We start from the raw sequence: 24,980 nt of genomic DNA on the forward strand, positions 1-24,980 counted from the left end.
CTCCTGCCTTCATTGAATATTGAGATATTTTCCTTTTCTCTCATAACTGATGCGGCCAAACAAAAAAATGACAAGCCTTCTCGCACACATACCACCAGAATCAGCTGAACTCAGCCTATGTGCAGCCTCGCAGACCTGTTAGCATGACTGTCCAGACTCACAGTCAATGGCATTTTTGGGTGGTAGCAACTTATTCCCAAAATAGCAATATATGGTGTGCCCAGCTAAGACATGCTCGATGCCTGAATGTAAATGCTATGAAAAAGAAGCAGCCTGGGGTTTAGGTTACACTATTAGCTCAGGAGCTGACACTCCCAGCCACTACAGAAGTGAACAACTTAACATTTTCTAAATGTTCGAGGCAGTGACCTCGCCGCTCACCAAGTTTCAGGCCTTTGCCAGCTCCACCTGTTTCCTGTCAAAGAGCTCACTTGAACTCTGTGTAAAGCAAGTTGAGGAATCGTCAGCCTCCTTCCTCAGCGCTGCCCATCATCGGACGGCCTATCTCAGGCCCCCTTTTCCACGCAGCCTAAGGATTTATTAAACATTCATGCTTTAATTAAGCAATTTTACCGCCGCTACTTGCCGGGTGATGATAAAAGCACTGCTCCAGGACGTGTGTGTGTGTGTGTGCATGTGTGTGAAAGTGTCCTACGTAAGAGGCCATTAATTTCCTGCCGTAAAGAAAAGTGTGAGGATTACAGAAAAGACAAGTTGAACTTTTTCTACCTCCCTTATCAGTCATGTGTGACTGCAGGAGAATGGCCGGACGACGATGCTCAGACACGATAGGGATTCCTGTGTTCTGTGACAGGCAGCTTGTCACTGTTTGCCTGTTCACTTTCTCTCTTTTCTCTTCTCCATTTTACACTTCATCACACACATTTTCTTTTGGAGGAATCGGGGAATGGAGGAGATTTGAAAGCGTTTTTTTCGCCCCTTTCACTGGTGCTCTATTACTGAGAGAGACTCACGTTGTGTCTTCAAAGGGTGAAATTGTGTGTGTGTGTGTGTGTGTGTGTGTGTGTGTGTGTGTGTGTGTGTGCGAGTGGCACAATAGAGAATTAGTGTGTGTTCATGTCGCCAGTCTCCTTGGCTGTGAGGACATTTAATGCTAGTCCAACTGTCTCACTGTCGTTCTTCACATTTGATGACTTGGACAATGAAGATGAATTACTCGGGGTACACTGAAATGTACGCGTTTACTGCTGCTGCGCTCCAGAGCTGGACTGGAAAGACTGCCAATATGTGTGTGTGTGTGTGTGTGTGTGTTGTTGCGTGCGTGAGCCTCTGTGTCCTTGTTAAGAGCAGGCGGTGGCTCTGCAGGACGGCTGTAAAGGCTGCTCTCCTTGGCGGTGTCACCTGGAATGACACCCAGAGGTGACACACTGTCAGAACACTCACCCCCACACACACACACACACACACACACACACACACACACACACAATAAGCTGAGTGGATCTTGGCCAAAGCCTGCCAGGTCCAAGAAAAGAACTCATTACTGCAGACATGTTCCATGTGCTGTTCTAACAACACACACACAAGCAGAAAATATACAGACACACTCCAACACACACACCCGTCACACCCTCATCTTGATGTTTTACACATTAATATATCACTGTCTGAGGCTAAAGTCCACCTTAAATCACATGTGAGGTGTGAGGGATGTTCCTGCAGTCCTGAGTGTTTTTTGAAAATTCTCAAATAATTAGTCAGTGATAAGCAGTGAGCGGCTCTGAGGCCTTTCTTACAGCTGCAGTCCCTCAAAAGCTTCTTTCCATGGTCACCTATTAAGGTGTGCTCAGATCAGACAGCAGATATTCATTTTATATTGTTTGACACGGCTCTGTTTATTAGCCAAGACATGAACAGACAGGCACAGTAGGTAGCCATGAGACTGTCTGTGCTATGTCTATGATCAGCTTCTGACTGATTCCAACACTCACCAGGGCCCCATTCTTCATATGTGGGTATCCACATTTCATTGTTGATAATTTGACATGTGTCTAGAACTTTTGGTTCTGAAAAGCGGCTTAAAAAATTAAAATCTGGGCAACAGGTAAACATGCAGAACTGCAGGTTACTAATTAGCATGATGAATTCATTTCCAAATACAAATCAATTTGGTTTGTTGTGCCTATAATGAAATATTGTGGATGTAATTATAATCCAAAATGATAAAATGCAGGTTCTTGAGAAATCATCATGAATTGTCGTTGTAATTCTGAAACTTACTGATATTTATATGAGATAAAACATACAATAAGATAAGATTTGGAGACTAAAACAGACCCAAATGCAGTTTGAAATACTGCCAGCAAAAAGACATAAACTCAGCTAAAAGACTCTGAGTGTGAAAGACCAATAGAGCCGGAACATATGGCATTTAATTCAACATTAAAATTTGAATTTGTCACGCAGACACTAAAATTTTAATATATTAAATGATTAACTTGCAAAACTCACTTTGCTGAAAACTGTTGATGCAATTACAGCTGCCTTCTGAGAGATTTTAGTGAGGTTTCATTTTCATAGCAGGCTTTTAATTAAAAATCTCTCCACATCAATCGGGGAGAACCTCACCAATTACGCACCTGCATCACTTGTAGTCCAACCACATTCACTGGTCATGTCTAACTGTTTAACAGTGATGAAAGTGTGGAAATTGGAGCATACATGTAATAATAGTAGTGACAAAGCAGGAACACACACAAAATGAGTCCATGAGTCTATGTGTAACAAAACTACTAATGTTACTCCAGTGTGCCAGTTTACCTCCTGATCCTTGCTGAGGTGCCCTTGATGAAGGCACTGAACCCCTGATCGCTCACTCCAATATGTGGCCCCCAACTAATGCATGTCTATCGCTCATGTGTGTGCATGTATGTGAAAAAATGGAATTTCAGCTCAAGTCAGCTGTATGAGAATTACTAGGATCATTTTTGCCTGACAACAGCATATTAGCGTGGATGAATTCATTCAACCATTTGAAGACCTGGCCCTGTTCTCTATCCTTTATTTGTCGACAGAGCCATCTCTACTTCTTATCTTCCTGCACTGAGTCATACAATTGTGGGGTTAAGTGCAAATTTGTTGCTCAAGTCAACCATTTTTTTTCTTTTGTGTCCATGGAATCACATCGCATCTAGAATTCATTTTGAGCTTGTTGAATAATTAAAATGGTTAATGTCCTTAGAAGCATGGAATTCATCAGATAATTTCATCTTGTGTTCAAGTGGTGATGGAGCAGTCCAAGGTCACGGAGTCACCACAGACATTAAGATTCATGTGCTGGGGAATTAGCATAAATATCCGCAGCTAATTAAATGGCAGTCTGGCCCTCTACTTTAAAAGATTTCAGGACAAAGTGTTGGTGCGTTGGAACCACTGTGGAACCTCTTAGACCATGAGAAAGACCCAGGACAATTCATAGAAATCAGGCTGTTAGAGATCTGAACATGTTGGACAGACAGATGATGTTAAAACCTCTTTTGGAAACCAAAGTATACAAATATATGAGCATGCTTTATTCATTGCTTTACAGTTTATTGTAGATGAAATCACCCTCAGATACACAACTGAAGAAAAGGTGGACTGGACACACTTATGGAATACAACATTTATTTTTTCCCCTTACAGTTACACTATTTAACTTTTCTCCATGATACATGAAGCATGTTGTTGGTCTTTTCTCATTCTTAACAGTGAGTTGTCATCCAGCATGAGGCTCAGCTTGGTGTTCATTTGTATTCAGTGTCCACTGGCGATGGACAAGGAGATGAGAAACAAACAAACCCTGTTGGTCAATGTGTTTTAAATGTGTTTTAGCTTTTCTCTTCCTCCGGCTTTTCTACATGTTTGTCGCTGTGGTTTCCTCTGACACCGGTCGCAGCTGCTGGTCGACATGCTCCAAAGAGGTACGCACCCAATGTAATGAAACAATTGAAGTGAACAGTGGTGGTTTTTAGTGGGATTTCTAAAAGTGATCAGATCAGATTGATACGTAAATCAAATCTAAGAATAATTTAGCAACACTGGTCATTATGGCTCCATGGATATTAATCGTAGAAGCAGTTACATGTACTGGATGAATTGCAGAAACATTCATGATTCCCAGAGGATCGATCACACTCAACGGGTCAACATTTCAATTGTCCATTACATGAATTTACAATCAAAGATGTTCCAGTCACCCACAGCTATAGTCTGCTTTAAGTTTAGTCCTAATTAGTTGTGTCTCAATGTGCAGACGTCGTACTTACTTGCTATTTTAAGTACCTAATCCATCAATTATGGCAAAAAGCAGTGTGATGTGAGTACCCAGATGTGGACTAACCACCAGCATTGTGAAAATGTCAGCAGAGGAAGCTGCTGGAGTTGCAGCGGTTGTGGTGAATACTGCAATATTCAGATGTAAGCTGCACATATGCTACACTTTTGCAGTTTAGTGAAGAAAAAGAAATGTTAAAATGTTGTATTTGTCATTACCAGTAAGTTCACAATGGCCGTATTTGAATTGAGACAACACTACCTGCTCAGAAGTAAGTACATAGTGTACACAGTGTACTACATACATGTGTGCTAATGGAAGTATCCAAATTGACACGCAGTTTAAGAAAATGTAGTTGCTTAGCACTCTACTGTCATGCATGGACATGCCTGTCAAACCTAACCATCCAGGTTTTGTGTCTAAACCTACCAAAGTGCAACTGTTTCCCGATGATAACCATTATTATTGCTAACTTGACCTGATAGTCCCGTGCATTGAAAAATGATACTCCAGGCTCATTGAAGTCGCTGGCTATGCTGCCACTTTAGACTAGTTGGTGGAATGAGAACATGTAATATCAGCATGTTAGAACTGCCATGGTGAGAATGTTAACATGCTGATGATAGCATTTAGCTCAAAGCACCACTTGCCTCACAGGGCCTCTAGCATGACTGTAGACCAGGGGTCAGGAACCTTTTTGGCTGAGAGAGCCATGAAAGCCACATATTTTAAAATGTATTTCCGTGAGAGCCATATAATATTTTTTAACACTGAATACAAATAAATGCATGCATTTTTAAGAAGACCAACAATTTTAGACTATAATAAGTCTCTGAATGTATAATTTCTAATAACGCTGTTATATTGAAGCTAAAGAAAAAATAAATAAAATATTTAACATTAAACGATTTGCACCGATCCCCATAGCAACCGCTGTGTTTCGGAGGTAGACGTGCATGCGCACTCACGTACTGCTGAGTGAACTCTCCGGTCGTTAGCTCATAAGCAGTTTTCTTTTCTGTATCGTTAAAATTGAACAAAATAACACGAAACACAACTGCTTACTCTCCTACTGATTTTGCGAGTTTGCAATCAACTTCTAGGATCTGCTCGTCTTTTTCTTCTTCTTCGTTTAGATTGATTTATTTACTCTCATTTATTTCTCATCAAAGCATCACAACATGATTAGGGTGTGCCTTTTCACAGTTTCTCATTTATGTGCTTGATAGACTTCTTATCTTTTCATTGCTTTCATATCCGCTAAAGATTATATTGCTCAATCTAATCTCAAACGAAAATTACAATTAATTATTTTTGAGCATTCTAAAGAACACATTCTTTTATTGCAGCTCAATGCCCAGAGGCTCCAATAAGAGTAAATCTTTTCAGTCGGCTTCAGCTAAATCAAACCCCCCCCGACCCCCTCCACCACCCCTCCAGATTTGAGCTCTTCTCTTCTCTCAGCGTAGTGTGGCATAAAAATCACTGATGAATTATCTCTATCTGTGGTGTTAGCGCTGTTGTGTTCTGCTAATGCTTCTGCATTCACTTTAGGAGATAAATTTGGTTTTAATGCTTTGATAGTTTGATTGTTGAAGGTTAAAAACCATCCTTGGCCGCGGCTGCGTGGCTGCTGACATCAGCCAAAATCCATCATCTGTGCTGAGTTCAACTCAGCAGAGGAGGTCAATAAAAAGGAGGGAAAGCGCTTTAGGCAAACACAACACGCCATCACTCATAGTAGAAATCTGGCATCTTTTCATGTAGACTGTACAACAGGTGATTGACTAAGACATCTACAACAGGCCCTACACCTAATTGGATGAACACAGCAGTTAGAGAGCTGTTATTGGTCGTAAAGGTCCAGTGTGTCAGATTTACAGAAAAGGACGCATTGTGTTTTTGCTACCCTGTAATGAGACTTTTATATCTACAGATGCTGCTGGACATGTTCCACAGAGTCAGCTATGTCGAACCAACATGGTGGCTCTAGATTGGGGCTATTGCGTTTTTTATCACAGCTAGTAAGAGGGTTAAGGCGAGAGGGTTGCAATCAGTGATTGTACTCCTTTAAATCAGTTTTAGAATAAATGAGTTGCAAATGAATCCTCACAGTCTTTTGTTGTTTCAGACTCTCATTTCATTTATATGTATTCATTTGACCTTTATTTACCCTTCTTTATTCATACATTGTAGGTTTGTGTATGTGCTCTGAATGTCCTGTTAGCGGTTATACTAAGAAATAATAACACACAGTCATCCAGGACATTAGACTCAGAATCAGGTATTAATCCAGATGTAATACTGCTCCTTAAATTTCAGTTTATGTTGTGCTTTAGGCCTTCATAGAGTTTTAGTGAACACATTTTCTTTAATTAATCGAATTACCAATAAGTAATTGTCATACAAGCAGCCTGTGGGGGCTCTAAAGTGTTGATCCAATGTGTTGAAAAAAAAGTACAGAAATAATTATGCTTTACTGCTGTGCTGTCTATACACAACCCATGAACTTGTTGGTTAAAGCGTGTTGATTTTAAATGTCATCATACTTAAGTAACCATTTTCAGCATCTGCCCTCAGAGAAAATGGTCTTTCTCTCTGTGTTTAGGACTTCTTTAAAGCAACAACGTGTAACATTTCTGCTGGGAAATACCATGCATTCTTTGCATTTCCACTCTGCGCATTGTACACCTGTAGCGGTGTTTTGGACCAAAAGGAAGAAGAGGAGGTTTTCAGGCCAGGGTTGCAGAGGAATGCTCTGCATGAGTACATCAGAATTTTTTTAAATGTTTTTTAAACAGAGACAAACAGCAGAGACAAATGGTAGAGACATATAACGGACAGCCAGGAGAACCTAATCAGGGACAGAATCAAAAACGGACAGGAAAACAAGGCAGGAAGTAGAATCAGACAAGACACAGACAAGAAACACAGAACCAACACTAAGCTGCACTAAATTGCAAGAATACCAAATTTCTATGCAATGTTGCTTTCATGCATTTTCATTGGGACTTTAAGACACTTGCCTTTCTCTTGGTTCTGTTGACTTGCACGGTGTGATACCAAAATCTTTTCCTTTGGATTTTTCCAAGGATTTCCTGCCACGAGCAGAGAGGATTCTGCACTATTTCATTTAATTTTCTACTTTGTAGCATTTTGTTTCATCTGCTGAAAAAGACAATGATTTATTTGAAGAATTAAAACAAATACAAACACTCAAAAGACCATCTTACATTTTCAACTCTTCTGGGCTTTTTTTTTACATATGCAGAAATTATATTGCTGCAGAGCACTCTCTGCCTGAAACACAATGAAAAGTCTAATTCAGAATCTTTTTTCTGCTACCCCTGCCCTAAAAGGTAGAAAATGCATTTCCATTTTCTGAGGTGTGCCCTGTGTGGCACTAGAGTCTTAAGTAGTCCCTCATTGTTTGCAGAATAAAAGTTTATGACAGACACACTGCAACACATAGTGTTGTTTGGGTGTACACAAAGACAGGAAGGTTGGTGGTAGTGCTTCTACACAGAACCATAATGACTCCAGACACCTGATTCAAAACATTTAGAACCCAGCGTGTTTCTGAAAGGCTCCTCTGGTATCCCACTCATTTCATACATTTTAGAGGCTTGTGTTTGGTGCCAAGTTGCAGATATTAAATTCTGGTCCACATGCAGGTGATACACTGATTTGCATTGGTTTCAGATTCTGAAGTGTGAAGTGGATCCAAATTTTTCACACACCACCCTCCAATTATTACTAAAAAAAGGTTCACATAAATATAGTGGAAGAAGTGTTTCCAGCTTTTTTGTTTACACCACTTTGGGGCAGAGTAGGCTGGATTTTTTGCTATTTTTATCGAATGTTGGTGACATTTTGAAAAACTGCTTTAAGCTCATCCTCACCTAATGAACATGTAAATCTTTAAAAAAGAGGTCACCTTTTCCTTAAAGGTTCATCATTTCCCAAACCAGCACTGTAGTTAACAAGTGTTACTAAACAGACGGAAATAGATGTGAAATTGGTTGAGAACTACACATTTGGTACATCAATGAGTACTTATGGCATCAGGTTGGTGAAGATTACCATCATATGCGATAGTTTAACATCCAGCTTGAAAACCGTGAGCATTAATGTGTTGCTGTCAGCCTCCACTCTTCTGGTTTCAGTCTCTTTTTTTTTTTTTGGAACCTGGTTGCAGGGATTTGCTCCCATTCAGCCACAGCCACAGCATTCATGAGGTCCAACACTGATGTTGGCTAATCAGGCCTGGCTCAAAGTCAGCGTTCCAGATCATCCCAAAGGTGTTGGACGTGGTAACAGGGAAAGGGACAAACACAAACTGTTGACACAGAGTTGGAAGAACATTATTGTCCAAAGCACGGCTGTCAAACTCAATCACTGACAGAGCCTGCTTAAAAACTAAAATAGATTTGTGGGCCAGAAAAAATCATTGTGTCTGGAAAAAAAAAGAATGAACTATGACTGTGGAATTCCACACACCCAACATATAGCACATAGAAGATAAGTGAGATGTAAAACTTAAACTCACTTCACATCTCAAAATATATTTGAATTTGAACTCAATATTACATAGAAATAAAGTAGTGCATGTAAAAGTATATCAAAGTATCAACAGGATAGGATCAGACAACAATAACAATAATACAATTAACTGTACAAATAAATGTCTCCCACCTCTGGAGGTTCCTCTGTCCATTGAGTCTTTCTATTTGCTCATGCTCGACATCTGGTATCTTTTCTTTTGCTTCATCTTCTCTGTCAGCGCGACATGTCCTGTGAGATGTTTTGTTGTCCTTCATTTCAGAGAACAGCTGCTCGCTCGCTCGCTCGCACACAGGGTACGTGCTACCAAACATGCAGAGTATCTGGGCAGTCTATGTGCGTGATTGGACAGAATTGTATTTGGGCTTCAGTGAGCGGTTGCATTAAAGTACAATGAGCTCCAATCTCCATGTTCACTGGTGGGCTGACTGTACTACGTAGAACGATGCTACCGGCCTTTCCTCTGTAACTTCCTCTGGCTGAAAAAGAATCATGCTAGTAACAATCAGAAGTGTTGAGCTCTGGACACTGGGGGTAACTTGATTTAGACTCTGGTCCCTGCAGTAGAAAAACTCTGATTTCCTCCTTTCCACCTTTCTAGACCCTGAGGAATGTTCCTCTACATGGCTAGCCTGCCTTTCTCCACTAGTTTGACTTATAATGCTAAGTAATAATTATTTTAACATGCCTTGTTACTTATATGAAGAGAAACAAAACTATGATAGTAGAACAGCTGCCTCAAGGTCTTCATGATAACCATGTTACTGCCTCCCATCCAAGTCATGGACATGTGTCACATGATTTCTTTAGTATAAGCTGCCTCTCTCTTTATTTCTGTCATGGCATTAGCACTTGTAGTAATATGTTCTGCTGTAACACCACTATTGATGCTGCCAAGTCGCTTTGTGTTTTTGCTCGTTTCAGACCGTAGGACTTTACTTTCACAGTATGCGGTTTTACTTTTGACTCTTTTCTTACATGTTTGTGAATGAAAGTTCCGCCCAGATGAAGCGGAAGAGGAAGCCTTTTGTAGCAGTTTGGAAGCAGCGATGCAGATGATCAGACATGCGTCACAAACAGGTGGCAGTCATCAAGCTAAGATGAACAATGGAGTTAATGCACTTCAGAGAGTTTGGTTAAAACGTAATGGAAAACAAGAGAGGTTCTTTGGAACTTAGGGGTCCAAATTAAACCTGTGTGGGTGCCAATTTATCTTCGGCCATAAGTACACTGGCACTTGTAAAGTACATGTGGAACTACATGAATCTAATTTTTCCTCGAGCGTAGTTAGTAGATGTATCCACCAACGTGGAGGTGGCTGCTGTTAACTTCCGCCGGCATAAATCTACAGCTGTATGTACATCACCCACAGTGACCTGCGAGCCTCTTCCTTCATGGCCTAACCCCCAGCAGCCCCGCGCCACCTCCTCATCCATCTCTATCTCTATGTTTCTCTCACTCTGTGTCTCTGAGTCACAATGCAGTCACCATCCCACACTGTGTGGGGAGACAAGGGCTTCTGATGTATGAGAGTGTTATAAAGCGTGGGAAGAGTAAACCGCATTGCTCAGAGATCTGTGCATGTGTGTGCGTGCACGTGTGTGTGCGCTTGCATCTGTTTGTATGTGTGCCAATGGATCCAAGGCTTACAGGTTAGCGATCCCTGGACGCCTCTGAAAATATTTCATATACTGTAGCATGCCGTATGGGTTTTAAATGGAGCAGTTAAACGCGCTCCCGAAGTAACTTGGAGAAACACTGAGAAGAAAAACAATGACGCATTCATCATCCGTGGAGTGAATGAAGAAGCTGCAGAGAGCTAAGGACACACCAAAGCACAGCGGGGGCGATTTTCAGTCTTAATAGCCATGCGGGGGAAGGTTGAGGGGGTGGGGAAACCACTCAAGTCCATGGAGGAAATAGACACGGAGACTTTGGCAGTTCCCATAGGAACACTTTAGCCTGATGCCCAGTGCATTGGGGCACTGGGAGGAAGACAACCTGTAAACAACATCCAGCTGAAGTGAAAGTACTTCTCAGCAGCTCTCTAACTGCTCTGGAAATCAGCAGAGACTCCCCCCCCCAAAAAAAACACAAGGCTGAATTCAGAGCACGACTGGCAGAGACTTCCAATATAATTGCACTGAGTTGTTTGACGAGCGAGCGAGCACGTGCGGTCATGCGGCCACATGCGCCATCTTTCCCCAAGCATGCAAGCTTGATCAGCAGTCGTCGGATGTGTGTCGAGAAGGACAAAAAACAGCAACCTTTCTGTGTGCTGTCAGTCAGACTGGAGAAAAAGTAAGAAAAGCATCTGATCCCTGTGGTGAAAGACCTTTTGAGCCTTTTCTTATCGTTCCCTCTGAAATGGGGCATCCATCTTCGGAATTGAAATGTCTGGTTGGCTGACCTGCACCTGAAACCAAAGAGCAGCAGCCCACATGATATGTATTTATAGACAATGGGTTTGGGCACAGGGTTTCAGAGATGGTGCTGCACTAGAAGGTGAGGGGTGTAATGGTGTGTGCTCCTCGGCTGAGAGGGTTAAAGAGATGGCACGACATTGCTCTGAATCAACAATCAGCTGAGTGTGCAAAATGTTTTGGTGTTTTTTTTATGCATGGATTTGAATATAGCCCCTTTCTGACACAGACCTTAGTGAAATGAGCTGGCTGTTTAACACATCAGTCTCATATTTAAGTAGGTGTCTGAGTCACATTTCTGTAAAAAATCAAAACAGCAATCTGTCAAAGGTTGAACATTTCTGCAACTTTCAGCACCGCTCAACTTTGAATGAAATGCCACCCACAGCAGCAGGTGGGTTTGCAAACAAAGATATATATTTGTGCATCTCGTTCTGCCCTTCATGCACCGCCATGTTTTTCATTTTTTCATTTAAATCATTTCTTACACCCAAAAAACATAAAATCACCCTAACAAAGTATTAAAAAATATTTTTCTCATGTCACAAAAATGTTTTTTTTTTTTAGCTGATCTCTTTCATGTTTCATTTATGTCTACTTACAGCATGAATATCCAGTACTTCATATAGAGAATGTAGGCTTGTGGTACCAGGATATCAGAGATCTTAGCATCTACCAATCGTCTGGGGGATTTCTGAATGCAAAATAGTTGAAACCTGAAACAAGCTGGAGATACAGTGAATCACTTTGTAACACAAAGAAAGATTTTGAAGCACTGTCCACCAAACTTCTACGTCACCTCCATGTCACTGCCCTTAAATTTTGGTTTGGTTCTGCAGTGAAGTTTTTTTTTTGTTTCCACCCAGTATTAGTTCTCAGTTAGTTCTCAGTCTTTATCAAGTGAAGTGTTTTGAGACTGGCTTGTGAACAGAAATAGGTTGTAACTGTGGACGCTAGTCTACTCAGTATAGGTCCATTCATCGTGGTGTCCATGGTCTTCTGATGTACTCATGTTAGATCTCATGTAGCAGGGAACAATAATACATTGAACATGGGCATTGTCTGTGAATAATGTGTCGGTGCCTAATGTGAGTCTTACACCTTCTTCGTCATCAGTAGTATTGACAGGTAATATAAGAGAGCAGCATGAACTTCTCCAGAAATGCAAGGGAAGATCACTGTTCTTGTACCTTGGAGCCCCAGTTCTCATAGTTCTTGATCAGTCAATGGAAGTCAATGGAATCTTGGCACATCTTTTCATTCCAGATGTAGATTGTGGCTTTATGACTTCTAGACTATTTGACGAAGCTTTGCATAAAGCATGTAAAAACATAGAAATCATATCATCACAACCTTATCTTTGGTTTTTATGATACAGAAATCATAACTCTACCTTCTATTTTATACATGACATAAAGAGGTGATCCAATAGTCAGATGAGGAAACAAAAGCATCAGTCATACTTATTATGGTCATTAGGCTTGAACTGAAAAGTGAGTTTTGAGCTCCGTCACCGATGTACAGCTGAGAACACTCTACTTCCTTTGTGTCATTACTTTCAGCACTCCCTCCCAGGTGCCAAATGTTGTGCAACCATCGTGACACTTACTGTCAAAGTCCTGTTGTGTAGAGCCTTTACAGATCATTAAGATAATGGGCACCTATGTTTGAGATCCCAAAAGCCATTAGTTCTCCAGGTTGATGAAGCCTACACTGTTGGCCTATCTCTCGTCTGAGGATTGTGATGTGTGTTGATATGCAGCCAACGTTCCTCCCTGATTTCAGCTTGTTGCTGTGTTATGATATTATTTGAGTATGTCTGACCAGAGAAAATGATTCCAGTGTGGTGGGAGGACATCGTGTAAAACCTGCAATGAAAGCTGCCTCATCCTGCCCGAAGGAACTGTTAACCTGCCTAAAAGAATTTCAGCTTTCAGTGGAGAGCTTTATTGTCCCACGATGCTCTAAATAGTGTTTCACAAGCTTCTTCTTTTTTTTTTTTTTGCTTTCTGACAAGAATAAAACAGAGGAGGAAAGCGGATGAGAGCTTGCCATCTTTTTTACGTATTGTCTGCAGCGTTTCCACTTCCTGGTCGACAGTAGGAGGTGAGAGCATATAACAAGGGCCGTGGGTTGGATTTTGAGGCTATTTTGCAGGTTCTTGCTATTATTACTATAACATTTGTGTTATGACATTCGTACTCAACAAGTTAATTTCACCAGCTAAAAAAAGTCAAACAGGGCAGAAGAAACACGATAAGCCATTCCCTCTGGCAGAGAGAGTGAGAGTCTGAGTTCAACTTTGACTAAAAATGCTTAGTTTGGCTGCACAATGATCGATTCCAGGCGTGCTCACCTGAGGTTGTGCCTGCAAACAAAGTGCTTAACCTAATCCAGATAAAGTGTTGGTATATTTAAAACCTGACTTGTTGTCTGTCTGTTTGTTTCTTGCTGCATCAAACTTCTAACTCACACTGCAGTTACCTTTGTAACTACAGTGTGACCATAAGTAATAGAAGTGAGTCTGGTATTTTAACTCAATCCCAAATACACCGAAATACTCATCAGCGTCTACCAAATATAAATTAATCCTTCAGTGATAATACTCCTCGACAAATGCACCATTTCCTCCTGTTCGAGTAATGTTTGATAAAAGCTACGGCATCCGCTGCTCCACAACAACACCGCGGGTCATTTGCACATTTTCACATTTATTTGCCATGAAAATTTGGCTGCCTTAATCTAAAAAAATATTTAAAACATTGGTGCAGGTTTAAAGAGAAAATAACAGCGTGAAATGAACTTCTGTAATGAACTGAAGGTGAAACAGAAAATCAGGTGTTAACGGAGGTTACATCCAGAGGCGTGATATGTTGGTGACTGCTTGTTTAATGTCACCAGTGACCTGACAGGGAGGAAGTTGATTGGGTGCTGGGTGCTCTGCAGTGGGTTCACCCACAGGTTAAGCTTCCCACTCTACGGGGAGCGACTGATCGATGGGATGCAGTTGTGTCGAAGTGCCCTCTTTTTTTATTTTTATTTATTTACTATTTATTATTTCTAGAAAACCACAGGGAGCACATCAGACCTGCCAGAGCTACAGCTAACACGCAATAAATGCATATTAATAAGTATAATTATTAGCAACAGGTGTATTATAATATATATAAATTGCTAATACATTCTCACAGCCAGATGATTCATCAGTCTGATGAATTAACGTCACAATGAATATTATCTGAATAAAAATAAATAACAAAACATCATAAAACGTGAGCTTCTTCACTGATTCTAACATTCTGTTCAGATTGTCAGGCCTGTGTTTTTTTCTGCTCTCCTTTCATTCCCCCTCTCATCTTATCTTTCCCAACATTTTTTCCCCCTCTTTCTGTTGCTGTCTCCCTTCATCTCCCTCCCCCACCTCCACAGCGTCCCCCCTCGCTCTCTCTTTTCACCGCCTGTTATCTCTGCCGTGCAGTTGACTGCTTCTGTCCTCTGGGTGTCAGCACTCGCCTTATCCTTCATTCAGCCATTCAGCTCTGTCTGTGTGAACCAATCGCCCCGTTTCTCTGCCTGCATTTCATGTTTTCATGATTATTTACTTCAGTCCTCTTGTCTCTTGTCTTTATTACATTTTCCTCACCCTTCTCTCTCTCTCTCTCTCTATCTCTCCCTCCCTCCCCAGCTGCCTGCTCGTTGTCGCAATAGTTGTCAACTTCAACATCATATTTCACCCAACCCTTTTCCCCCCCATAACAGGTCTTTACGCGCACGCTTTGCAATCAATAAATCTGCAGTAACCCTACCTATGAGAGCTCCGTGTGCATGTGTGTGCTTGGGTGATTTGGCCGGGATGGTGGAGGTGGGTTGTTGGGAGGAGGGTGGGGGTTAGTGGCAGCTATTGATGGTTTTTAAAGCTGCGGAAACTGGAGCCGTAAGAGGAGATGCCCATCCACTCAACCCACCGCTCCAAATAGGAGGCGAAGGTGACTTTCAGGAAGTTCATTATACACACACACAAAAATTGCGGCACGCACATGCAATGCACCCGGTGAACTGCAAAGCCACGCAATGCACACACTGAGTAATTGAAGGAGAATATGTGTGTTTTGGAGAACACTGAAGGTCAAAGTAAAGCAGGGACTTTGGGAGGTGAAGGAGGAAGGATATGTTTAAGGATTATCAAGATGACTGCTACCAGGGGTGTTCTGACAAAAGACCCCCTCTGAATTATTGAGAACATAATAAAATGCCCTTGCAGAGGGTGAAGACAACACTGTGTTACTCTACCCCCCCCCCCCTCGAGTCTGATTATTGGGCAGGAAAGAAGAAAAAAGTTCATGGTCTTGTCATTATGTCTTTTTTTTTCCTGCAGAAGAATGAATCTTATCTTAATGGACCCACCCTCCTTCTTTTTCTCTCGCCTTGCCAAAGCCTTCATTTGACAGAAGGAGCTTCTGTCCTTTGCTCTAAACTGCAGTTAATCTCCCTCTGTATTCATAAAGCATATTTGTTCACAATAAACTCAGAATGATTCAGGAGAGCAGCTGAAGGTTATTCTGCTGCATCAGGCTCACTTTTGTCCCTGAAACACCAGAACTGCAGATTTTTTTTTTTTTTTAGAGATGCATTTGGTTCAAATTTAAATGGCTGCTCTTTAAGGTTTGAATGAAACGCATGAGAGGATAACAGGGTGGTGTTATTGGTGAACACTATGTACAGCATTGGTTTGTACAAGCTAATTTAGTGACTTTTGGTACCAGACTCTGTATACAATGAACTTTTTTAGAGAGATCAACCAGCGGCGTCAAAGAACAGTCAAAAGGCAAAAGAATTCAAACATACCAAAGTAGGGCTGCTCAAAGTTGTATTTGAATAAAGGTCCATGACTGAATTTTACATAATGCTAGAGGGTTGGGAAGATAGATGTATTCATTTCCATATTGTCTCCTGTGTTTGTGTAAAAAAAAAAAATAGACAGCTATGGAGAGCAGATGATTTGCTGTTTACAACCTAGCCCTAAAGAACGGTGCTATTAGCTGACTGTTCTTGGACTGGGACTTAATAAAGTATCTGAGACTGGAAAATGACTAACTATAAAATACCATGAAGAATACCTAAAAATGATTTCAAAATGATTTCTTTGTCAGTGTTGGAACAAAGAAGTCACTGAGGAGGGACAGTAGAACGTCACACATGTTGTATAGTAGGAGACATGTGTAATAAATGGCGTTTGTTTTCTTAAGGTTAAGACTGGTATTTTTCCCAATGTTTCCTTATTGTCATCTCATAATGTAGCAAAACCAACTGTACTTTTAAATACTTTCATACCAAGCCTGTGGTACTATATATATATATATATATATATACACACAAACCTAATGTTAACAATTAAATGCATTTGTTGGGCACTATTTCCTGTGGTGTAGTTGTTGGAGAGCAATGGAGGTCTACAGCACATATATCAGGCTATATGTGTTGTTGGCTTTAGTCTTTCAAATTACCAAGTAAAATGCTAAATATCACCAGACTTCCCCTTTAACTAAAATGACACATAGCGTCAGGTATGAGCATGACGGCTAGGTTGAATGTATATCTGTCCATCCGTCCCTTGTCCTTCCCCTTAATTCTCTCATCTCTTCATTAACTTTCCTTTTCATTGCAAACTTGCCTCAGGCTTTAGCAATAAAGTTAGCCTGTCACTGAATGACGGCGGCAACCCGTTGTAATGGTAATGACATTATGCTTCTGTTGACTGGACTGGTGTGAATACACACAAGAGCGGCTCTTTGCAGTCCGTCGCTACCTACGCATGGGCGCCCCGAGAAGATACTCTATGCACCTACATGACATAAGAGGTGACACATGTTCCAATCTCTATTGATTCACACTTCGATCCAGGGCTAAAACAAGACAAAGGCCCCCTGTAGTTCATTATATATCTTCATATGAAAGTGTTCAAAGAAGTGTCAATCAATAAGAAAATACTAATGATTTAGTTATTCCTAGAAGCTAATAATTGGAGGCCCTGAGGGACAAGTGAGAAAATCAATTTTATCTGTGAAGCTGATGAAAGGTGATTTTTTTTTAGGTGAGCTTCGTAAGTCAAAACATATTAAATGTCATTTCCATTGGTTCATGTGTGTGCTGCCATCTACTGGTCAGGAATAATTGACACACATTCACACTGAGCGGTGACTGACGGTGATGGATACATGTTGCTCGTCAGTGTATCTCTGATTTGTCTACAAGTAATATGTGTAATAATTAATAAACAGCTTCCCTATTGTTTCGGTACAACATGCACTCTGCTGGCAGTCACAGGTGTAGCTAGCTCTGTTCTTTGTTGTGGTAAGATGTGTTTTAAATACAGTACAGTGCTGCTTCATATGTTGGTAGGAATTATGAATTAATATGGATAAGTTAGTGTGCTGATATATGCTATTTCTGTCTCAGTTAAAAAAAGAGGAAACAAGACTCCAGCAACATTTTAGAACTCCGGCCTTGTGTTTCTATTGGATTACCTTTTGAGTGTTAACCATCAAGCTTTGTACAGTGTCTGAAATAAGAATAGTTCATCCTCACCTTTACTGTATGTCCTGCCACTGACAGGTCAAAAAAAGATTTGCTTGTTTGGTACGTGGTGATGGAAACATCTTAACCCAGGAAAACATGTTTTGGACTTCTTCTATGAACCCGCTAACTCTTTCTTTCTCTGTCATTGGTTTCAAATGGATGTATTAACTCCAGGGTTGATTTAATGTCAACAGCTGAAGTCAAAGTTTGATTTGAATAATCCAGTTACAAAATTCATTGATTAGCATTATCAGTTATGATAATAGAACTGTATTTGAACGAATCATTGAAATATGCAAGATATTTGGTAAGAGTAAGAAAATATGAGCTTACAACAGCCCAACAACCAGCAACCAGCAATTTCCTTAGTCAAACCATGTAAAAGGACTATTGTTCATCAAGTCAGGTCAAGCACAATATTTACAGAAGCGCTCCTTTATAGCCTCTTCTCTCGCCTCAGTCGAGTTGGACATAACCAAACCTGATGTGCACAGAGAGATTTCCACAAAGCACAATCCCTTAGCGTGCTCATAAGGTGTGGAGCCCAGTTATTGATATGTCTCAATAACTGATAGCAGCTCTGTGTTTGCACTCATATTTGTAATTACCACATCACTGGTCCAACGAGTCGCGCTTTGTTTGTGTTGTTTTGTTAATGGTTTATTCCTCCACTGGACTGTTCGTGTGCCGATTGCGTGTGGTCACAGAAACATGAGCAAACCCAATTTCACAGCCATAAGTAAACTCTCGGGCCACACTCGGTCAGTCCGCTGACGACAAACAGATATTGACTGTGATCACCGGTGCCTGCTAATTTCATTTCTGAAGCCAAAGAGGAAATCGTTTACAGATGTGGACTTTATTTTTCACTGGAATCTGTCTCTTTCAATCCATGAAGGTTGACTCACCGGGCTGACATGGTGAGATTTTTCACACTTGTGAATGTGTGTGTGTGTGTGCGCGCACACTGACACGTACGACTGAAGTGCCCTCTCCGCGATGCCCTCTCGTCTCGGCCCTCACCCCAGAGGAAATTGACTTGCGAGTAATTAAAAACGTGTGTGTCTGGACGTCGGCCAACTTCATGTTCTATTCATGCAGATTAATACATATTTGTCGTCGCCTGTGGGGGCTGAAAGGCATCTGTCTGTTCCATTAAACATTCATGAGCGTGCAGGACACAGAGAAAGAGAGACATTCTGCAGCTCCTCTTCATATCAGCACACATCTTAATGGAGTGCATTAAATCAGTATGGCCAAACTGGGAATTTCACAATGACAGTGGCATTCATCACACCTCTGTTTTAAAGGGGAAAAAAGAGATCCCCTTTCAATGTTAGATAGCATCAGTCTGTAGTGTTCAGTACAGGAGCTGTGTTATTTTCTGGTGTACTCACTTTACCTCTGCTGGTCTCATCTGCACTTCACTACATCATGCATTTCTGGCATACATATCCTTTATGCGTATGGATATTTGCAGGGAAAAGAGTTTAGCAACTTAGTTTCTGGACGTCGGGGCTGTGATAGATGGCAGCCGTGGCTCTTATCTGTGCTGCACTGTGGTCACTGTGGTAGAGGAATTTGTATCTGTGCTTCTGCTGCTATAGATTTCTCCATGTATGACTGATGAATACTGTGGTGGAGTATTGAAAAAAGTTAAGAGGATACCTGCTGTGTGTGTATGTGTGTGTGTGTGTGTGTGTGTGTGTGTAGGGGCTGTTCAATTTCCTGTTCAGAAACAGGCATTTAAACAAAACAAAGTGCATATTTGATTTTTTTGTTTTTCATGGTTAACTGGGATTATTATCTATTTCAAATGACAAAAAAGGGTTTCTAACCATAACCCTGAGATGACCCTGCATTTGCCATAACCCTTTGATAGGATTTTAGACATGACAAAACAAGGTCTGTCATCCGCAGAAATCTCACTGCAGTCAAGTCAGCCGTCTGTGAAAAGCCGCTGAAACCAGACGCTGCTTGAATTGTAATGCGCCTCTGTTGTGGTACAAGTACAGGAGGAGCCAAGCTGTCTTGTTGAATGTGATCTTTGATAACACCGTTTCCATAATAGAAAATTAAAGGGAATTATTTCTCTTTTGGGGTCATAGTTTTAGAGCAAATGATGAATGCTGTGTCATTTGACCTCACCTTGATCTTTCTGTTTGGCAATACAATGTCAAAATATGAAGAAAAACAGGCTATATGAAAAAGTTTCTGTTCATATTAACTGTTTATTTAGTTTGCTCTTCCCTTTTGACTATATACAGTATATTAAAAAAACTTGTATATCCATTTCATTTTCTTTAATGAAAATCCAATAAGCTCTCTTTTTTAAAATATATTTTTAAATCAAAAGAAAATTGAAGGACCAAAATATAAGATTAACTTTTAACAAGAACAGGCAATCAATGTGCACATCGTATACATTAGTGGTGTGCAGCGATTCTACAATCTGTATCTGTGATGGCTTATGTCACACAAAAAGCTTTTATCAAATCTGCTTCATTTTCTGCATTTTCTACTCCCACACATACTCTTTTATTCATAAATGTCAACAAAATGTACAAAATGCATATTCTAACCATGAATTAATCAAATAATGAAACAAGAAAATAAAAACAGTGTCTCAATCACAATTGTGAAGTAAAACAAGGAAAGCTAAAAAAAATCCCATGACTCATTAGTATTCATTAGAGACCTTCCCTAACTTCAGCTCCTCAGATTCTGTCGTCTGTCAAGTCACAGTGCAGACTTCTATATAATATCTGATCGAGATGTAAAAATAAGACCTGTGAAACTTCAGTCAAGCACAGCTCATCTGAAAAGTTACTGAGGATGAACCTCAGCGAATGTCAATCACATGCTTGTTTTTAACCCAGCCTGTTTGTGCAAATAATGTATCTGTGTTCATTTACACGCTAATATACACACACCACTCAATGAAAAATTAAATATTGGACATAGAAACAATATTAGACCATTGTTTTTCAACAGGTCACATGTTGATAGACAGTAGTTGAAACATTTAGTTGGCATTGCTTGAACAGCTCAGAACTATTATGTTATGGCATGTAGAATTTCTTCATATATGTAGGCCTGCATTAAGGACTTCATGTCTATACGGTCTAGCCTCTTGCACGTGTGCTTTATTCAGTCATCTGACTCTACAATGTATTCAAAATATTCCTAAAGAACTGGGTGGTCAAACAAAGGATGTCAGGGACAAACACAGGACTTTCAGAGTTTGTTTCTACTTCTTTAGGTTTAGGAAAAGATGATGATTTTGGGTTAAAAGAATAAGACAACTTTGAGGTACAATCTTTATATTGAATTGTTCTGAATTGATATACATAGTAGAGAAGAAAGAAAGTAGGTCTACACAGGCCGCACTCTGGCAGCTTTCCGAACATGAAGATTTACATGCCAGTAAAAACTTTGATCATAACTCTATCGAGGCTTGATGATAAATGACCACTGTTGTTTGTATGTGTGTCTCTAGGTGGCTGGAGTGGGTGGGGCCAATGGGCGCAGTGCAGCAGCCAGTGCGGAGGCGGGATTCAAACCCGGACTCGGACCTGTCAGTCACCTCCAGAGGAGTCGTACCTGTGTGAGGGTGTGGTGGAGGAGGGCCGACCCTGCAACTCGCAGCCCTGCACGGGTGAGCTCCTCAGTCTCTGTGTGCCCTTTGTCTTCATTCAATACATCTACGTCTGTCACTGACTACCCTTTTTTACGCTTTGAAGTTAAATATGAGCGCGTGGTGTGTGCAAAGTGTGTGTTTACAGCTATTTTCTTTTTTTCCTTTCTTACATCTTGTTCATCTGCTTTTGTGGCCATCCTCTATAAGTCAGTGTTTTGACTTAAGGAGTGCATGTTGGAAAGGGGACTTTGATCGATGAAAAATATTAATGACATGGTCGACTGTTTTCAAGACCATCCATGCACAGGATGTCAAAATTATGACATGACGCACAAATGGCTAAAAGGACACAGGGAATCAAGCGACTTACCAAGAAGCATTAGTGCTTTCTCTGAATTGTTTTACTCCTGTCTTCATTTATACAGAACGTTTCTGTCTGACAGATAGCTCAAACAACAGACAGTCATTACTGCAGATGTGTTATCATGTTTTATTCCATTTAGTCATGGCATCAGAGACTCAAATAAACATTATTACACAACAGCTGAAAACATCAAATGAGCAGCGCACACATTTACAGCACACGAATACCGACAGCACAACAAAAGTCCCAAGTTTGGCTGATGCTGTTCTGGGTGACCAATCACGTCACGGTTGTGTCCCAAATATAAGCCATTAATGACGGACCTCTGGTTGCTAACCCACGCCCCCTCCTCCCCCCCGGCCTTGCCTCACCCCCCCTTTAGGCAAAGGTCGCCATCTCTCTCGCAGCCAATCGCTCCGCTCGGTGGACAGCCGCAAGCGTGATGACGTAGACAAGCCCCGCAGTGGACAGCAGAGCCCTCAGACAGGTAAGACAACGGGACGCAGAGGGATCCCATGCATCAGTCACTGTGGCAGCTTGGGTGACCACCACACTTACACTTACACAATATATACATTGACAAGCACAAAATAGTAGAGTTGCACACATCTATCAAAATCTCCCAAAGTAGTGCCTCGTCCGCAATGGGCTGATTCCAACATGGACCCTGACTGAACATAGTGAAATTGTTATTTTATGTGAGGTCAAAACAGGACACTGTGCCCTGTCTGTAAAACACTAATCAAATGGAGTCCTCCCTCTCTGTTAAAGTGATACTCCATCCAAAATCAGGAGTAGTAAGAACTTAGTCCTCTTGTAAGCTGAAAGAAATAGCTCAGCAAATTGGGACATGTGTTTGTTTTCTCCTTTATCTTTCCGAGAGTCTCCTGTCTATGCACCAAGTATGGAGCTAGAATCAGTGTGTGTTTAGCCTATCTTAACATAATGACTAGAAGCAAAGAGAAACGAAGATTTGTATTTAGCTTTTTCACAATGACACACAGAGGCTGTGATCGGCATTTAGGTGGGCTATGGCGCAAGAGTGGCCATGTTGCAGATAGCTATGAATCTAAGCCGAAATGTTTTAAGCCTACATGAGGTGCAGCTTTGATACAAACAGACAGCTTTTGCGTGAAGTATCACTTTAATTTGCTGATCGATCCCCCCACATCCTATTTAGTTCTCTTCTCCCTGCTTCCCCAGCTGTGACTGCCCAGTTTTCCCTTTTTTGGTCAACTGACGCATCAAATCGGCAGTCATGGAGATTGAAAAGATGACTGACATATCCTAAGCCAGTGGCATTCACTTCCACTGGAAGTCAATGCAAAGGATATGACATCAGAGCCCCACAGATGAAGAAGGACACGCAGCACAGACGCTGGAGGTGCATTTCAGGGGCCACCTCCTTCAAAGTCAGGTCCAAGATAAGATAACGGAATGGTTTACAAAGGATTCAGACTTTCTTTTAATTTCATGTCAGTGGCCTTTCAAGTGACCAGTGAGCAATGGTTTGGAATACTGAGATCCAACAAGGAAAATCAGTTACGTCTGCAAAGAAGGCCTCATTCATCAGCCACATTTGGTTGAAGGAACCTTTGGAATGGGACAGCCTCATCCACCAGTTTGGAAATATTAAGCCTTTGAAGGAGGCGGCCCCTTAAAATGTGGCACATCTAGAAGCTATCCTCTATCACACCACAACCCTTCCTCTTTTGGCCACAGAGGCTGCATCATGCATGGTAATTAGTTATGGCCCTCTCCTTTCCTTTTCCTCCTTTTTCTCCCTCTATCCTCCTATCCTTTACCCACCCTACCTCCTCAGTAGACTCAGCTTCAGGTGAGGAGTGGTCAGCGTGGAGTGTGTGTTCTGCCACATGTGGGGAGGGCTGGCAGAGTCGCACTCGTTTCTGTGTGTCCTCCTCCTACAGCACCCAGTGTAGTGGGCCACTGCGAGAGCAGAGACCTTGCAACAACTCTGCTGTTTGTCCAGGTAAGCCCCCCCACCCCACCTCCAGCCAGCCCTATTGCTACCTTCCTGCACTCGCCCAGCCCTCTCCTGGACCCTGCCTCACCCATGCAAGACCCACCTGACTCCCTTTCTCAGGCACTTAGAAAATCCACAGCCCCTGGAATGATTTTCACCCTCACCTTACAGAAAGGCTACAGTTTAGAGTGATTCCTGCTATAATGACATGTTTAATGGTGTTTTCAGGCTCTCCTACATGCAGACAGGCAGGGAGACTCCTCAACTTAGAAAGCAAAGCTATCAGAGGACAGTGGATCAGCATAGATGATCCCAGCACAGGAACTTATAATAGTCCAGTTCAGTGTTCCAGTAAAGATCTTGTGTTGTTCTGGTGTGTTGGTGGGGGCTGCGTTTGTCTGTCTATAAATCATACCCTAGCTGCTCTAATTGCAGTGCACGGCGCTTGGGACGAGTGGTCACCGTGGAGTTTGTGTTCCTCGACCTGTGGCCGAGGTTACAGGTCCCGAACACGAACATGCACACCCCCTCAGTTTGGGGGAGACCCATGTGAGGGCCCAGAGAAACAGACCAAATTCTGCAACATAGCTGTCTGTCCAGGTAAGGAAAATACTCAGAACCAGAAAGAGAACAACCCAGGTTACAGTCAGACTACAGAGTTACGTTAAGTAAGATAAAATTTCTAGCCAGATAATGCACAAAACAGTTGTCCAGTGTGAATGCAATAGGAAGCAATGCCAAAATGAGTCTATGCTTCAAGCAACATGCTTGCTGGATTTTCTTATAGCACCTCAAACCCCCATCCCTGGCTTCCTTTGCATTAGGGCTACATCCAACAAAACTTTTTCCAAAACTGACAATCATACAACAACAAATCACACCCTCACCATGCAGCAATTAGCCAAATGTGGGGAGGCAAGAAAGAAGCTATAGGATTCAACTTCTCTCTCAAGCTCCATTTTTCTATTCTTTAAGCCAAAAATATACCCCACATGGGTAGAAGGGTGAGCATGACTTTAATCTCAAGTGTCCTTGAGGGTTTGACTCTTCAGCTCTAAAATGTATGACTGTGGGGATTTTTAGGCACGTGGCTTTAAGTGCTGACAAACATGTTTGAAGACATGGAGGTGGTATGCAGACACCTAATGTAGCTT

General features: G+C 41.5%; 1 protein-coding gene across 8 annotated transcripts in view; it reads left to right on the forward strand.

Annotated features, from left to right (window-relative positions):
* Positions 1-24,980, forward strand: part of adgrb1a (adhesion G protein-coupled receptor B1a) — a 153,189-nt gene that overhangs the window by 54,483 nt on the left and 73,726 nt on the right. For 5 of the 8 annotated variants that reach the window (XM_027277185.1, XM_027277179.1, XM_027277180.1 and 2 more), the window contains exons 3-6: positions 21,338-21,496; positions 22,225-22,329; positions 23,665-23,832; positions 24,262-24,426. In XM_027277185.1, coding sequence (XP_027132986.1) covers positions 21,338-21,496; positions 22,225-22,329; positions 23,665-23,832; positions 24,262-24,426 — 597 coding nt within the window. The remainder of the gene's footprint in view (positions 1-21,337; positions 21,497-22,224; positions 22,330-23,664; positions 23,833-24,261; positions 24,427-24,980) is intronic. The other 3 variants (XM_027277178.1, XM_027277182.1, XM_027277184.1) reach the window with 3 other exon arrangements.

This window comes from Larimichthys crocea, unplaced genomic scaffold (assembly GCF_000972845.2).
Source record: "Larimichthys crocea isolate SSNF unplaced genomic scaffold, L_crocea_2.0 scaffold88, whole genome shotgun sequence".
NCBI classification, from domain to species: Eukaryota; Metazoa; Chordata; class Actinopteri; family Sciaenidae; genus Larimichthys; species Larimichthys crocea.